Source organism: Corvus hawaiiensis, chromosome 13 (assembly GCF_020740725.1).
Source record: "Corvus hawaiiensis isolate bCorHaw1 chromosome 13, bCorHaw1.pri.cur, whole genome shotgun sequence".
NCBI lineage: Eukaryota > Metazoa > Chordata > Aves > Passeriformes > Corvidae > Corvus > Corvus hawaiiensis.
The window spans coordinates 17213250-17229745 of record NC_063225.1 but is presented as its reverse complement, the minus strand read 5'-3'; the positions used below and the strand labels follow the sequence as shown (position 1 = coordinate 17229745).

The window sequence follows — 16496 nt, the reverse complement described above, 5'->3', positions numbered from 1 at the left end:
GTATTCCAGTGGGCTGCATGACTGGAAATCATAAAACAAGTTTATCCATTCAGAAAACTTTCAAAACATTCAGAAGACTAATACACAAGAATGGAATGCATGATCCGAATGAATGGGTTACTCTTTTAATAGTTCTGTATACAACTCTACAACAGATTTATGTGATTTTTCCACTTAGCCTTCATTGATGATTGTTGTAGGATTATCTAGATGAAGACATTAATTCCTGTTAAATGGGGCTGTTTTATGATGTGCTTTTATGCTTCAGATGGAACATGCTCTGCACTTCTGCTGTGTTAAGATTCCTATAGGGAATTATTTCTGTGTTAGTCCATTAGCAGTTGGGACATTCCTCAGCCGAGCGCTGACTTCCCAATAGGGGCAAGTCCATATTTTCTTAAAAGCTTTTAATCTTATTTCTTGAATGTTCACGTAATTAAAATGCGTAGTCTCAAGTGAGTGGATTTTTAGCATTTGGCATATTTCTGTAATGTTACCACTAGGTACTGATTAAAATTAAGCAAAACCTACAGTGTTTTATCAAGCTGTTACTTTGTCTTTTTTGCTTTAAAAAAGTTAAGATTTCCAGCCATGAGTTTGGGAGATCTGAATGCAGCACAAGTTCTGTAGTCTGTAGAAGAGATAAGGATAAAATAATCGCTGTTTACATATTTTAGTCATGAAAATAGATTTAATCATAAAATATTTTCCAATAATTTTGGTTCTACTGTTTGCTGAAGTCCAAATTGTTTTTAATTTTTACATTATGTTATATGAAGAAACCTGAAATTCTGTTTAAAAATACAGACTTCTAGACCTATATGTGAATTTTTGATTTATCTAATCTCTGCATTTCTCTGTACTTTCTTCTCTTTGTAGATTGAAGCTGGACAATATTGTACATTTGTCATTTCTACGGATGGTTCTGTTAGAGCCTGTGGGAAAGGCAGCTATGGGAGACTGGGACTGGGAGACTCCAATAATCAGTCCACATTGAAAAAATTGACTTTTGAGCCTCATAGGTCTATTAAAAAGGTGTCATCTTCAAAAGGATCTGATGGTCACACTTTAGCATTTACAACAGAAGGGGAAGTCTTCAGCTGGGGTGACGGTGACTACGGAAAACTGGGACATGGAAATAGTTCAACGCAGAAATATCCCAAACTTATTCAGGGTCCCCTGCAAGGAAAGGTATGTTTTGTATAGTAGAGCACCTGTTTTATTTCTGTTCAGTAGGGATGTTGTGTAAAGTTTGAAATATATAAAATATCATGATGTTAAAGCTACTTGATAAATAAATCATTAGCAGTTTTACATATAAACGTGCCTTTTTATGGACTTACTTCCCTTTGTCATATAAATAGAAAAGATTGCAAAGATTGTATGTACTTGATCCACGGGAATGAACAAGTTTGTTTATGTAGACTCCTTCTGAAACTTGACTCTCCCAAGCTTTCAGACTTCCTACTGATTTGTGTAAAAACTTAATCTTTCTTTTTGTGTGTAATGTAGGTGGTAGTGTGTGTGTCAGCAGGCTACAGGCACAGTGCTGCTGTTACAGAAGATGGAGAGCTGTACACATGGGGAGAAGGAGACTTTGGAAGATTAGGTAATTTGAAAATTTCTTGAGATGCTTTTGGAAAAGTTCCTGTGTCTAGTAATGATTTTATACATCTATTTACTTTGTCCTCTAATTGTCCCCTCTATGTACCCATATACATGTACTCAGGTGTGTGCATACAGGTGACCAGTGCAGAAGACTCTTAAAAGTTTTTAATGCAGTTAATTTTACAAAGTTTTTTAAGATTTTTCATTTCAAGGCAAGCTGCTTTTATTCATTCCTAAGACTATATGGTTGCTAATGCCACTGGAATGTAAACAGTAGACATTTTAAATAAACTGGATTTCTAGATAAACCTCATCTAGTGTGATGGTAGAATGATTCTTTGAATGGTCAGCCGTAACTGGCTAATAGTATCAAGAGTCTGATTCTGATAAGGATACTTGATGTTAAGTTGCCATAATGGCTTAGTGTCTTTTTACTGTAATACATCTAAAAAGTTAGTTTTAACCAAAACAAGAAACCCTGTATACTGTGTGCTTCAAGTTCACTTGTCTGTTTCATCATCTTTGCTGTACAGCTGCTATGCTATGCCTGGTATAAAACCACCCTTCTTAAGCAGATTCAGTTGAACCAACAGGTTTTGCATAGAAAATTGTTTCAAGTTGGGCTTTAGTTCCCTTCTGTTTTCTCTTCTTTGAGTGTCATAGTCACCAAGTATAGAGGGGTGAAAGCAGGCAAGTGGCAGGGGTGGAAGATGAGAACAGTGTTTAACAGTTACAGCTTTCAAGGGCATCAGTAGAAGTTCTGAGTGTTATCCCTGTTGTTAAGAACTCTGTGTTGGAGGTTTAACTGGAATTTTGGTGGGAATTGTGGAAACGTTCTCCTTGAGTTTTAGATTAATATGGAGTTTGGATGTTTTTGGGGGGGTCTTGGAGTGTGCAATGTTCCAGCACGCAGCTAAAAAGTAACGTTTCATTAAGTTATAGGGAGTTGTTCGTATTTAATCAGTTATGGATACCAGTGGTATTAATTTTCCTCTCTTCTCTATTTTTCTTCCATGTCCACAGAATTTAGTAGTAGTTTAGTAGAAATAAAATTTTTTATAAAGTAGGTGATAACTGTAATGTATTTGGTTTCTGCAGAAAGGACCCGTTAGAACTGTGGCTGTCTAAAGGCAGCTGAGGGGCTGATCTGTCCTGTCTGTGCAGTATTGATGGGAGTGGCAAAGTGCCCTTATTGCAGCTTCCTCATGCTGTGCAGGATACCTGCTGCCCGGTATTGGGAAGTCTAGCTACCTAATCAGCTGGTATTAAAGGCAGTTGTACTAGCAATTCTTTTATTTCTTTTCAGCTAGGTAGAAAATAGTCATAAGTTTCAGAAGCAGTGAGATACGAACAGGTGCTCTGGAGTATGTCATAAAGATTAAATGTTTAACTTTACCACAGATGTCTTCCAAACCTTACTATGAATCTTTCCAAAAGTGGGCAGAAATCATCATTTGTGATGACTGCAGTACACATGAAATTTGCAAAATCTTAAGATTGCAAAACAAAATAGAACTTAAATCTTCACAAAAAGAAAATACTTTTTTCATTTTTCCTTAGGTCATGGTGACAGCAACAGCCGCAACATTCCAACTTTAGTAAAAGATATTAGCAATGTAGGAGAGGTTTCCTGTGGCAGTTCACACACAATAGCTCTGTCTAAAGATGGGAGAACAGTGTGGTCGTTTGGAGGAGGAGACAATGGTAGGTAAAACTAATGTTTTGGTAGTAATTTTTGTCTTATTCCATCTGCCTCATAGTTTTAGTACTCCTTGCAGTTTGGTTGTGGTTTTTATTACTCATTTGGTAGCTGTTCAAGGAAAGGATTTTTATAAAATCTAAATACAATATTTGAAATTCACCTGCAAGATTATGGGGTTTAAAAAAGGATTTTCAGCAGGGGAGGGGTTTCACAGCACAGAAAGGTCAGTGAATGGATGAACAATTCTGGAAAAAATGTGCTGACGACTTTCAAATAAGCTCACTCATGATATGACAGTAGCTATTCACATCCTACAAACTATTACATTTAAACTGCCTGGGATTAGTATTTAAATTCTAAAATAGTCTATAATAAATATATATTTCTTCAAGTCTGCAATTAATTACTGTAATTGAAAGAGTATAAGTTTTAAAAATATGTAATATGTTTTAATTTTAAAAATCCACTCTGACATTCTTGGTAATCCAAAAAGAATTCTTTTGGGGTACTTTTAATTACTGTCTATCCATTGAAAATACCTTCCAGTTGTGTTTCCTCCTTTTGCAGGCAAACTTGGCCATGGAGATACAAATAGAGTATATAAACCTAAAGTTATAGAAGCCTTGCAAGGAATGTTTATTCGAAAAGTTTGTGCTGGAAGCCAGTCTTCACTTGCCTTGACATCAACAGGGCAGGTAGGCAAAGCCAAGTTTTCACTCAAATTACGAGAGCTGGTGAAGAAGGTGGTGTGGGTTCACATTATCTCAATATTTATTATTTTGACTGTTGGGACGATGTTCAACTAGTACTTAAGTAGAAGTGAAGTCCTTGATTAGAGATTGAAGTACCTAATGCACAAGAGTAATTCAAAATGTGCTTTTCAAGATTCTTGCTTAGTCGCAGAAAACATAGTATTTTTAGGTTAATAAATGTAACCAGCGTAAAATCAAATTGGATTCAAGAAACAAACAGCAGTGAAATCCTTGTAATTTTTAATACAGTAACCCGCTCAGGTGATTAGGTGGTTTAATAGGTTTTTAAAATATATGTGTATATTAGAATATAGGTGTTAACTACAACTTTTATTTCTAATCTGAAAAATCTCAGGAGATGTTGGAGGTAAATGTTGAGGTGGTAAAGGGGGGCCCTTCCTGGTATGATGGATGCATGTAATCCAGTAAGCATTTCCATGTGTGTAACCCACCTGGGCTCCCCACCCTCAGCTCTGTGACTCAGAGACAGTGCATTTTCAAAGTGCAGATTTGGAATGTTAACATTCACTGTAGCAGTTTGTTTTCCTGCAGCAGCCTCCCCAGTGCTGTGCTCTGTGGCCAGTCACCTCAGTGGCTGGAGGAAGGAATGCCCACTTGATGAGATGTGTGTTCCAGTCAGGAAAGTCCTGTGCAAGTTGTGTTGAAAGTGTAATTGCAGTTATTGTGCAGGTGGTTTGCTGGAATGTTGTTTGTTGTGCTCACCAGTAACAGAAGTCTGACCTGTGTCTATTTTGTGGTTGGTTTGCTCCAGGTTTATGCGTGGGGCTGCGGGGCCTGCCTTGGCTGTGGCTCTTCGGAGGCAACTGCTCTCAGACCCAAGCTCATTGAAGAGCTGGCTGCTACCAGAATAGTTGACATTTCCATTGGGGACAGTCACTGTTTGGCACTTTCTCATGGTAAAGAGAATAAGGTGTAAAAATACATAATCCTCCTCTTGATCAAAAGCAGTTGTATCTCAGCTTTTGTTTTCTGCTTTATTTATGTTTATAGATAATGAAGTTTATGCTTGGGGTAACAATTCAATGGGACAGTGTGGTCAGGGAAACTCTACTGGCCCCATTACTAAACCGAAGAAAGTAAGTGGTTTAGATGGAGTTGCAATTCAACAGATTTCAGCAGGAACATCCCATAGCCTTGCCTGGACAGCTCTTCCAAGGGACAGGTAACAATGACATTTGGGACAGATATAATTTTATTCTTTTATACAAGTCCACTTTGGGATACATTTATTTCCTGAAGGTGTTCCCACATCATGTGTGTCAAGCATTCTTGTTGTAACGTTTTGGTCTGGAAAGTCTTCTTCCTCTCCTCTTTCCTCCTTCATCTTCTCTAATTGTTGCATGTTACAAGTGAAAATGTATCAGCACCAAAGATGTGGATATTTCTTTGTATAGGAAAGAGGTGTTTCTTTCATGCAGTTAGACAAAACCTACCTCTGTTTACTAAAAAGTTAGTGGGAAGGTGAAACAACTCAGTATTTTTTATTTTTTGCTTCTGAGGGGATTTTTTTTTTTATGGCTTGGGAAGTTTCTTTTAGTGTAGTAAGGAGTACACTAATCAGGAGACTTTGGGAAAGGGGGAAGTTCAGACAAATTACTGAGGTGCATTGAGAGATTTAAAAAAATTTCTGTATAGTTACATGTTAAAGTAAAAATAAGTACCTAAATAAATAGCTTGGTTATTAATATACAGTAACTCAAATAATACTTTTACACCAAAGATGTTAGCAAGTGATTGAAGTAAACCAGTAAACTTTTATGTATGGATTAACAAAAGGAACAGACAGACTTAGTATTTGGAGGATAATTCAAGAAGAATTTCAAATGCCCTGTTTTCAAGGGAGCTATCAACTAAGGGAATAGTGAGACTCAAATAGGACCAAGTGGTAGTTCCCCTTTTGAATTCTCCCTTCATTTTATCAAAGTCTTTAATCTGGCATTTATACTAAAACCAGCTTTGTGAGTACTGGTCAGCCTTTGCATGAATCAGATTAAATGCATATGGCTTCAGGTTTATGGCATTGAGGTGTTTTTCTGCATAAATGTGAAGCGTTTGATTGTAAAGAGTTTTACAGAAAAAAGAGTAGAGAATACTTTCATGGGTCAGGAAGCTGGTCTGCCATAGTTGTACTAGTTTGCTCTAAGAAAGAAACCGGTTTAGTTGCAGTGTGTATTCAACCTGGTTAAACTGTTAATTTATTAAAGCAGTTAAAGCATTTCCAGAAGGTAATTTACTTTGATGTTTGATTCCAGGCAAGTTGTGGCATGGCACAGACCCTATTGTGTCGACCTTGAAGAAAGTACCTTTTCACATCTTCGTTCTTTTCTCGAGCACTACTGTGACAAAATTAACAGTGAAATTCCTCCTCTTCCTTTTCCTTCATCAAGGTACGTCCAGCATATGCATGTTACAGATCTTTATATTTGTTTTCTCTTTCCAGCAGTGGTGAATGGCTTAGTCCTGGTTAGTCTGTTCTTTAACAAACATAAAAACCTGCTCACTCAGGTGCCATTTGTTTTGAATTACTCTAGTGTCTGTGTATAACAGAGGAGCTTTACAGTGTCTCAAATGTAGCAGGATCTTTAGTCTGAAATGTATTTTCATTATGCAGTGAATTACATGCTTTACTTCAGGGTTTTCCTTTGAAACACGTTTTTCTTTGTAGTTGAAATGTATTTACTATTTCCGTGTTGTCAGTTCTTACTCCTGTAACCAGTGTCTCAAATTCTTTTTAAGAGGACTAGAAATGAATATCCAGACTTTGTTTTTAACCCAATTGCTGTACTCCTAAATCTTCTGAGAGAAGATTACATTTATTACTTCTTAAAAGTTGGGGTTTTTTCCCCCTCTGTGTATAATATTATTGTTTATTTCTGTATTTTGGGATGGTTTTGTCTCATAATTCATGGGACTACTAATCGAAAGTGAATGTTTGTTGCAACCATTGTCCACAAATACACTTCTCTATTTAAGTTTCAGGTTTTTTTAAGCAGATTGGCAGTAAGTTTCTCAGAGGAGTTTCCTTAAACTCCCAGTTGGAATTTACTTGCCTTTCTGGTATGAAAAATCCAGGGAGAGTTAAAAGCTTACTGCACAAATAAGTGGAAGGGAGTAATCCTAATAATAGGAGAGGTTAACAGGTATGTATTTCTTTTTCAGGGAACATCACAATTTTCTTAAATTGTGTTTGAAGCTGCTTTCTAATCACCTTGCACTTGCACTGGCTGGAGGTGTAGCCACTAGCATTCTTGGCCGGCAGGCTGGTCCTCTTCGAAATCTCTTATTCAGACTGATGGACTCTTCTGTCCCTGATGAAATTCAGGAAGTAAGTAATGCCTTGTTGTTTACATGTGAAAATTGTACTACTCTCTTCCCTTTTTTATCTGACTGTGTAGTTAAATATTTATCTGATTTTCTGAACGATTCTGACTTGCCAGTTTTACGCATTAAAGTTAAAAAATGTAGTCACCCTCACTGTTTTATGATCTGAAAGCAGAGGAGAATGTTTGCATAAGAATTTCAAAAAACTGCTTTATTTTGTAGCTTTTAAATTATTCTTCCTTGTAATAATGAATCTAAAATGTTATTGTTGTGGATTGAGTAACTAACTTGGTTGAGTAATTCTCTTAAGATGCGCTCTTACAGGAAATAGCAACTTTTGTTGGTCTTGTTTCACTCCTTCAGTGTACCGCACACGTTTGCATCACAGCATAGAAGATCAGTGTGCTGTTGCGTGGTAGAATTCTGATATTAAATTGAGCAGATATTTGGGATATATCATTTGTGATGTACTGTATTTTTTAAGGATACAGGTGAGTTGATTATTCCTCCTTCACTGAAGAAGTATTTTCTGCTGCTCCAATTTTAGGTTGTAATTGAGACTCTGTCAGTTGGAGCAACTATGCTACTTCCTCCATTGCGAGAGAGAATGGAATTGCTACATTCTCTTCTACCCCAAGGTCCTGATAGATGGGAAAGCTTATCAAAAGGACAGGTAAGGTCAACTAAAAATATGCCTGGGAGCAGTTGTGGTTTGCTTTGGGTTTTTCTGTGAGAACATCTTGAGCTGTGAGGTGAGCCTCATTTGCTGAGTGCAAGCACGTTTCTGGGGAGATGCAGTGCAAACCCCGTGTAACAAAATCTGTAGGGTAGCCTGACTAAGCCAGAATGGAATGAGGCAGGGAGCACTGCTTGTTTTCTCAAGTGAAGGTCAGCTACAGAGAACTTAGGAATTCCTGTGGTACTGTACCCAGATTAGTTTAAAGATTAGATATTTTTGAATACTGGATTGATTTAACAAGCCTTGGTAACAGAAAATCAACTGTTTCCTGGGATGAATACTTGTATAATGCTTTCCCTACATGGAGTTCACCCTACTTTGCAAAGATGACTGCAAGGTTCTTTTTTGTACCTTTTTCCTATGTACGATGTAGAAAAATCGTATGTCCCCCACCTGTCTTCCCAAATAATCAGATAACCAGGACAGACTGGAGAAAGTGTTTGGTTCAGTGTCTTAACCTCATTGCCCACCATATGGACAATCTAGTTTCTGTCTCTCTTAGTCTCAGATTTTTACTGGGTATGGTCACTCTAATTCAGTATAATTTTCCATTCTCTAATAGTACAGTTCTTCAGGAAAACCTGGAGTATTTTGGTAAAGCCCTCCAGCTTATTTCTGTGTCCCATTAGAATATTTTTATTGGGTAACTATATGCCCAATAGTTTTTTCTTCTTAGCTCATTATTTTATCTTTATTAACAAAGAGTGATTTTTGTGTCTAAACGTTTTTCTTCAGAGAATGCAGTTGGACATCATTCTGACAAGCTTGCAGGATCACACCCATGTAGCTTCCCTGCTTGGCTATAGCTCCCCATCTGATACCACAGAAACTTCCTCATTGTGTATCAGCTATGGAAACCTCTCTGATCAAGCATATGCTGTCCAGAGCAGTCATCCAGATACTCATCTAGCTGAAATATTAATGAAGACTCTTCTAAGAAACTTGGGATTTTATACAGTATGTATACGCTTTATATTAATTTATTTTTTTTTATTAAATCAATTTTTGACAGTTCGAAGGGTAACTCCCCCCATCTTAAGAAAATGATGCTCATTTTGTTTGTTCAAAGTAGCAGTGCCACATGTATTTGTCTTTAAGTGGACTAAAGTCAGTTAAATCATCTCTAACAGTATTAATATTGCTACTAATAATAGGTTTTAATATTGCTATTGTGGTATTTATTGTTTGAGGTGCCTTATGTAAATGTAGCTGGTCTCATATCAGATTATTTTATTGCTCTTGCTTTTGCTTCAGATTTTTTGGGAGATAAAATGTAACACAAGAAGTAAATTGATTGTATGCGGTGTTTGTCAGTATAATCTCAGCCACCAGGGAACAATAAGCAGACACCAGATAAATCTGTTTAATTAACTTCACTAGGGTAACTACCTTGTAGTAGAGCAGCAAGTGCAGGTCAGCTGCCTTATTAAACACAGTGTGTCAGCCAGATTGGTGTTCTTAGAAAGTGTAGGGGAGCGTGAGAGCAAATCATTGACTCAGCTTTTTATTCAACCAGCCAGTTAAACACAACAGCCAGAAGAAATCAGAGGTTTGGACTTCACTGGCATATGTGTGGAGCTCCTCAGGGCAGGGTGGCAGTGTTTCGTTCTTCTCTCTAGACCTCCCCCAGTCAGGGAGGTAGAATTGTCTGCCTTGAATTGGCTGCTTGAAACTAGCTCTGTTTTTCCAATGGATTCCAAAGGAAGTCAAGTAGCCATCTGTGTTGTGCTTGTATAACCATCCTAGATAATGCAGGGAAGGATTCTAATGTGAGACATCTTCTGCATCAGCCCACAACAGATCCTAAGGAATTATTACTTATTTTAACACATTGTGCTTTGGGGGCTAGGTTAGGAAGGGAGTTTTTTTAATCTAGTTATCCTTGGGGAGGTGAATAAAAAAGCATTGCTGCATGTGAAAGAAACATTTTAAGGGATGTTCACCTGACAGCTACCACAGTCACTCCTGTGACATGATAAACAATTGTAGTTTCGAGTTTGGTTATCCCGTGATCCACTTGACATTATCCAATTACTCCAGTCATTACACGTGCACATAGTAAAGATAAAAATGCTTCTTTTTAGATGATAGCTAAGTATTATAGCACTTGAAGCAGAGTTAATTGTTATCTTTTCCCCCCTTTTGTCTTAATAGGACCAAGCCTTCGGAGAACTGGAAAAAAACAGTGATAAATTTTTACTAGGTACATCATCATCAGAAAACAGCCAACCTGCTCATCTGCATGAGCTTTTATGTTCCCTGCAGAAACAATTGCTGGCTTATTGCCACATCAACAGTGTTACTGAGGTGCGTGTCCTTATTTTTAGCGTTTAGAAGAGAAAAAATAATTCAGTATTCGTAAGCACCAGAACATTGTAAGTTTCCTTCTGAAAATCTTCTGTGTATTTGAAAGCTAAAGTGATCTTAAATAGTGACCCCCTTATATATATTTACAGAATTATTCTTATGTTTGTTTCCTTCTAGAATTCCAGCAGTGTGGCACTGCTTCACAAACACCTTCAGCTTTTATTGCCTCATGCTACAGATATCTATTCCCGTTCTGCAACACTTCTTAAGGAAAGCTCTTGGAATGGTAGTGTTGGGGAAAAACTGAGAGGTAAATGTCCATGGAGAAATCAGTGATGATGGCTCTGTAAGCTTAGGGCACGTTTTCTTTGCTTAGATTTGAATGAAAAGATCCCTTAGTTCTCCTATATCTGCATAAAGTAGGCATTCCCAAATCTCCTCCAAAGGAGGAGATGAAGTGTCTACCCAGGAATGGCATCTGGTTCATGTTTTTGATAGGACATCTTGTGTGCAGGAAAGTACAGGTTGGAGAATGTGAATTCTCCTTTCTATTCACCTTCTCTCCAGAATGTGAATGTGAACAGAATACAGAATGTGCATTATTGTTTCAGTTTCATTAGTTCTAGATTTCTCTTTTAAAAAGTACAATTGTGATTACTGAAAAGTGTGTAACTAACGTAAGAGATTAATAAACAAACCCATCAATTCAACCTTTATTATTTAAGACATTCTGAGATAGCTGAGGTGCAATTATTTAACTTGTTAAATTGTGCTTACATAATTCCATAACTGTAACTAATTCAGGTTTGGTTTTTTCTCTGCAGATGTGATTTATGTATCAGCTGCTGGCAGTATGCTCTCTCAGATTGTCAACTCACTGTTGCTGCTGCCAGTGTCAGTAGCTCGGCCTTTGCTGAGTTACCTGCTGGATCTGCTCCCACCTTTAGATCGTCTCAACAGACTCTTGCCTGCTGCAGCCCTTTTGGAAGATCAGGAATTACAGTGGCCTCTTCATGGTGAGTGTAATAACAAACATGTTTTTAATCTGAAAAATAAACAATGGCACCTTTTGTAGCGTAATTTAGCTTTCCCTTTTAGGATGTCTATTTTTTTAAACTGTGTGTCTTGCTACATCTCCTTTTCAATTTCCTTAATGTATTAATATCCCTGTGAAATATTTTTTCTGCTCGAATTGAGTGCAATTTCCGGTTGTATAGTTTATCAGAACACAAAGAAGTGTGTATTAGACAAAGCAAGTTCTTGGGCAGAGTTTAAAAGAGCCTTTACTTCATGAACAGCTGTGCCATGAATGGTGGTGGCCTCTGCTGCTGCTGTAGTTCCAGTGTTCAGCGATCTGTGTGTCCTAGCTGCTGTTTCTTCAGTTGAAAGATTGCTGATTGAGGGGCAAATCTTCTATTAACTGGGAAATATTAGCAAGATCTGCCATTAATTTTGGAATTTGTAACACCTGGGCATTGGTTACTAACCTGGCCGTGAATACTTACAGGTGGCCCTGAGCTAATCGACCCAGCGGGCGTGCCCCTGCCGCAGCCTGCCCAGTCTTGGGTGTGGCTGGTGGACCTGGAGAGGACAGTGGCCCTGCTCATCGGGCGCTGCCTGGGGGGGATGCTACAGGGCCCTCCAGTGTCCCCTGAAGAGCAGGACACGGCCTACTGGCTCAAAACCCCGCTGTTCAGCGATGGAGTGGAAATGGATATTCCTCATTTAGGTGAGCTGTTCAGTGCAAGTGGCTAATGGTTGTTGTAAATACTTGTGTTCAGGTGTGCAGTTTCTGATGGTGTTTGAATAAGTCTCTGTACTTAAGGTTTGTCTTTCAGCATTCTTGTCTATTTGTGTAGTAATACAAAAAGTTCCAAAATGGTGTTTAAGTATGTGATGTAGTTTATAAAGGGTCTTGGAAATGCATACAGGAGAAAAAAATCCCAGTTTCTCAGTGAAAGACTACGGACTTCACAGAGTTAAGTGGAAATGTTTTAATCTTAGATGTTCAGCATTTAACAGAGACTCCAGGGACTCAATTTTTCATATTAATTATTGGAAAATCTCTTATATTTTATTCTACTTGCAAAATGAATATTTTATTAATTAGAAACAATGCTATTAAATAGCAAACTTCAGTCTTTATGATCTACCAGAATTGTTAATGACTCAGCAATGGTGTTCCAGTCATCCCTTCCTATCTGAATGGGGCACTTGCTTTTGCTTCTTTGTGCCCTGTTCCTCTTAGGTCACATCTCCTCCTCCCCCCTCTGGTTCTGAGTAGGTTACTTCAAGACTTATTTACAAGACAGAGCGTTTTGAAATGGGTGCAGGCAGTAGGTGCAGATGTATAGCTGTGCAGTTCAGGTAAAATGAATGATACAGATTTATGCTATTGAAGAAGAGTTGGATAATGCATCTAAATCTCCATAGGTTTTATGTAGATTGTATTTTAAGTCACTTCCTTATGTAAGATAAATTTGTGGAAGGACAATGACATGTCTTGATTTTTTTTTTTTTAAGTAAGAGGAAAGTGAAAGCTGGTTTAAATGCTATTAGATAGATGTGTGTAATCCTCAAAATTTGCAGAGTTTAATTTCTTTGGTATTTCCCTTCTGTTAGACAAATGCATGAGCTCCTTGTTAGAAGTGGCCCTGTCTGGAAATGAGGAACAGAAGCCCTTTGATTATAAGCTGAGACCAGAGATCACAGTCTATGTTGACTTAGCCTTGGGTTGTACAAAAGAGCCAGCAAGGAGCCTCTGGATCAGTATGCAGGACTATGCTGTCAGTAAAGGTAAGGTGTCAAAAACACCTGTGTATGTTGAAAGCAAGTTAAATGCTCCAACTACACTCTTAGCACAATCCTGCATTTTCTTTGGCAACAATTTTTAATTCTACAGCACAATAAACTTAATTTATTATTATGTTCCATGATCTTTCTTTTGCTTTTACTTTTACTTTTGACAGTGATTTCAGTGCTTGGCAAACACGTAGCTCAGTGTTGTTTTTCCCTCTGAACTAGTAAGAAGAAACTCTTGTTTGCTTACTCAGTTGTTTTTTCTGTTTTCTGAGTAGAGCAGGGTGAAACTTTCAATTAAAAAGAAAAATTAAAGGGGAGGAGATGGGGAAAGGCAAAGTAACTTACAAAATATGTTAGGAATGGAATGAAGGGGTAAGTCGTCTTTTGTTTTTCAAGTCTCTGGGAGGCTGGTCTTACAGTAGTAATAGTTCTTCATGCTTATTGCCTAAAATTTAGGTTTCCTGCTCAAGCTTTCCAGGTTCCTTTTAATGAGATCCACTGAGCATTGTAGTTGTACTGTAACTGCTGTATCCGGAGGTAATTTTCTGTAGCTCTGGCCAAGCTGAGCCAGATAAAGAAAAGAGCAAATGGTATTGTGTGCCTGTTGAGAGCAACACAGGGAATTCTGTTACAGAATTCCACAGAAGTGGGAATTCCAGTAAAAAAAGTGCTGGTTATCTGTTTGCAAAATCTGAGTTGAATGGGCTAGTATGTATAATTTAGGCTATGGAACTGGGTTGCTTAGAAGCTGATGTGGGTCTGCTCTGTTCAGCTCACTGAAAGTTGTATGGTCACGTTAGCATAGCATCACATGCAAAGTCATGGAACTTGCTGAGGAGCAGGTGTGTTAGACTACACTTACGTATGGCCAGGTAAGCTTTGTCATTTCTGCAGCAGTTTACAAGGATTTACAGATAATGTTTAACAGAAAAAAATATTATAAGCATATTTGTAAAGAAAGGGGACAATAATTTTTTATTCCCCATGGAAAACTATGGTGCTTTTTGAAGTTTGTTTGGAAGTTCAGTTATTTTTTAGTAGAGCTGTATTATTTTCATAACTGTTCTATTTAAAGTGGGAAAAAGTTATTTTGAAATTAAAAAGTCAGTTCCTTAAAAAAAAAGGGATTTAAATGGATCAAGATATTGAATACAATATTGAAAAAACAAATTTTTTTGGTTTTTGGGAACAGTAGCCAGTTTTGATGAATCCTTTCTATTTTCAGATTGGGATACTGCAACTTTAAGTAATGAATCACTCCTAGACACTGTGTCCAGATTTGTCCTTGCAGCTCTTCTGAAACATACAAGTTTACTTAGTCAAGCTTGTGGTGAGAGCAGGCAAGTAACTTAAAGCTGCTTTTAAAAGTTCAGCTTGACTTCTTGAAAGGAAGTTTAGGTGATTCTTTCTGGCTTGGGTGTGATTTTTCTGCAGGTACCAGCCTGGCAAGGCCTTGGCAGAAGTTTACCGCTGTGTGTATAAAGTTCGGAGTCGCTTGCTTGCCTGCAAGAACATGGAGCTTATTCAGACCAGATCATCCTCCAGAGACAGATGGGTAAGGCTGTACATCTCGTTTCAGTTCTTCTGGCTTTACTGGCTATTATGAAAATATTACATAGTGTTAGTTTCATATATATTGCCAGTATTTTCTTCTATCCTGTTGAAAAACCTTCATGAGTTTTCAAATGAAAATGGGCAGGGTATAATTAGGAGTCCATTAGTCTGAAGCATGTGATATTAAATCAATTAAAGCAAATGATTGGTTGGCATCATTTGACTCAAGCACAGCCTCGAGCCTTGTTTTCCCTGTTCCCATCTCTAGAATGCTGGGCCATAGGAGCCCTACAGCTTAGCTGGAGATGGCTCAGCTGTGCTGAGCTGGCCACAGCTTTGTCTGGCTAGCCGTTCCTGAATCTAGCTGCATTATCTGGGCCTCTAATCTCTGAACCTTTCTCTTCCCCTTCCTTGCCTACCCCTTCTTTCTTCCTCCATGGCCACATTATCTTCTTAGTTCTAGCATTACTTTAAGGTGACTTGTCCTTGTCAGCCCTGTGTGAATGTTTGATATGAGAGCACTGGGCCTGAAAACTGGCAACTTCTGAATCACTTTATTAAGCCAGGTCAGCATTGATGATGGAAGTGTTCAGAAAATTACAGGGTTGGGGCCTATTTGATGATACAAAGTAGTCCTTAAAGCAGATTTCTCTGATAGGATTTTGAATTGTGTTTTACTATCTACAAGCAAGATATTTTTAATCAACAAAATTCTCATGTAACATCAGGATTAAGAGGCTTTTTAGCTGTATTTAAAGCACTAGTGGTGCTCTTTAAAATAGTGTAGGTGTGTCTCCTACTTTTGGTTAATGTTACAAGGATGTGCATGTCTTGCCCACTTCCTTTCTTAGGGTAGGGGGTCTAACATAGCTGCAAGAGACTCAGCACTTCTGAAAGCACTGGGTGTGTGTGCAGTAAGTTCTGTTGCTTCCACAAATCCTCAAACTATAAGATGCAATACAGCAAATCTGATACATGCAGTAGACTTGTTGCTTCAGTTTTAATAGCATTGGGAAAAAGGACCTGGTTTGCTTTTGCACAATATACGCAGGCTTACAGTTTCTAAAGTCTTTGGTGCTGAAGTGTCAAAGTTTGACTGTAGTGTCTAAGTAAAGCATTACAAGGAGACATTTTTCTGTAAATAATCTGAGTCATGATTACAAAAGGAAAATTAAATTTTCCAACCTAAGTATTTAAAACCTTGAATGTAAACAACTGTCTTTGTTGTTTATTTCACACAATATCAGAAGTATTTTTTGATAGAAAATAACCTCTTATTCAATACCTGTGTCATTGTACTTTCATCTTTAATTTTGGTGAGCATTAATTTCACTTCATGTGTGTATTTTTTTAAATCAAGATGCTAGATAACCAAGAATCTGCTGATGTGGATACTCAAGAACATTCTTTTACTCGTACAATTGATGAAGAAGCAGAAATGGAGGAGCAGGCAGAACGTGACAGGGAGGAAGGACACCCAGAACAAGAAGATGAAGAGGAGGAAAGAGAACATGAAGTTATGACAGCTGGTAGTAAGTACTTGTTATGTGTGTCAGTAATGCCGTGTCCTTTGGCAGGAGAGTGTCTTTTTCTCTCTGAGGTAAAAGAGAGAAATTATTTAAAAGATTATGAAAGATTTGCCTGCATAAACATTTTGAGAGGTTTATACAATGGTGTAGTGCTTTTTATT

The 16496-nt window shown here is 37.8% G+C and overlaps 1 protein-coding gene across 10 annotated transcripts in view; it reads left to right on the top strand.

Annotated features, from left to right (window-relative positions):
- HERC1 (HECT and RLD domain containing E3 ubiquitin protein ligase family member 1) overlaps positions 1-16496 on the top strand; it is a 101855-nt gene that overhangs the window by 35015 nt on the left and 50344 nt on the right. For all 10 annotated transcript variants that reach the window (XM_048317525.1, XM_048317531.1, XM_048317534.1 and 7 more), the window contains exons 5-22: positions 880-1191; positions 1513-1609; positions 3169-3312; positions 3878-4005; positions 4835-4979; positions 5074-5245; positions 6336-6470; positions 7243-7408; positions 7952-8077; positions 8879-9100; positions 10298-10450; positions 10628-10760; positions 11275-11466; positions 11958-12179; positions 13073-13246; positions 14478-14592; positions 14687-14807; positions 16167-16338. In XM_048317525.1, the coding sequence (XP_048173482.1) occupies positions 880-1191; positions 1513-1609; positions 3169-3312; positions 3878-4005; positions 4835-4979; positions 5074-5245; positions 6336-6470; positions 7243-7408; positions 7952-8077; positions 8879-9100; positions 10298-10450; positions 10628-10760; positions 11275-11466; positions 11958-12179; positions 13073-13246; positions 14478-14592; positions 14687-14807; positions 16167-16338 (2929 nt within the window). The remainder of the gene's footprint in view (positions 1-879; positions 1192-1512; positions 1610-3168; positions 3313-3877; positions 4006-4834; positions 4980-5073; positions 5246-6335; positions 6471-7242; positions 7409-7951; positions 8078-8878; positions 9101-10297; positions 10451-10627; positions 10761-11274; positions 11467-11957; positions 12180-13072; positions 13247-14477; positions 14593-14686; positions 14808-16166; positions 16339-16496) is intronic.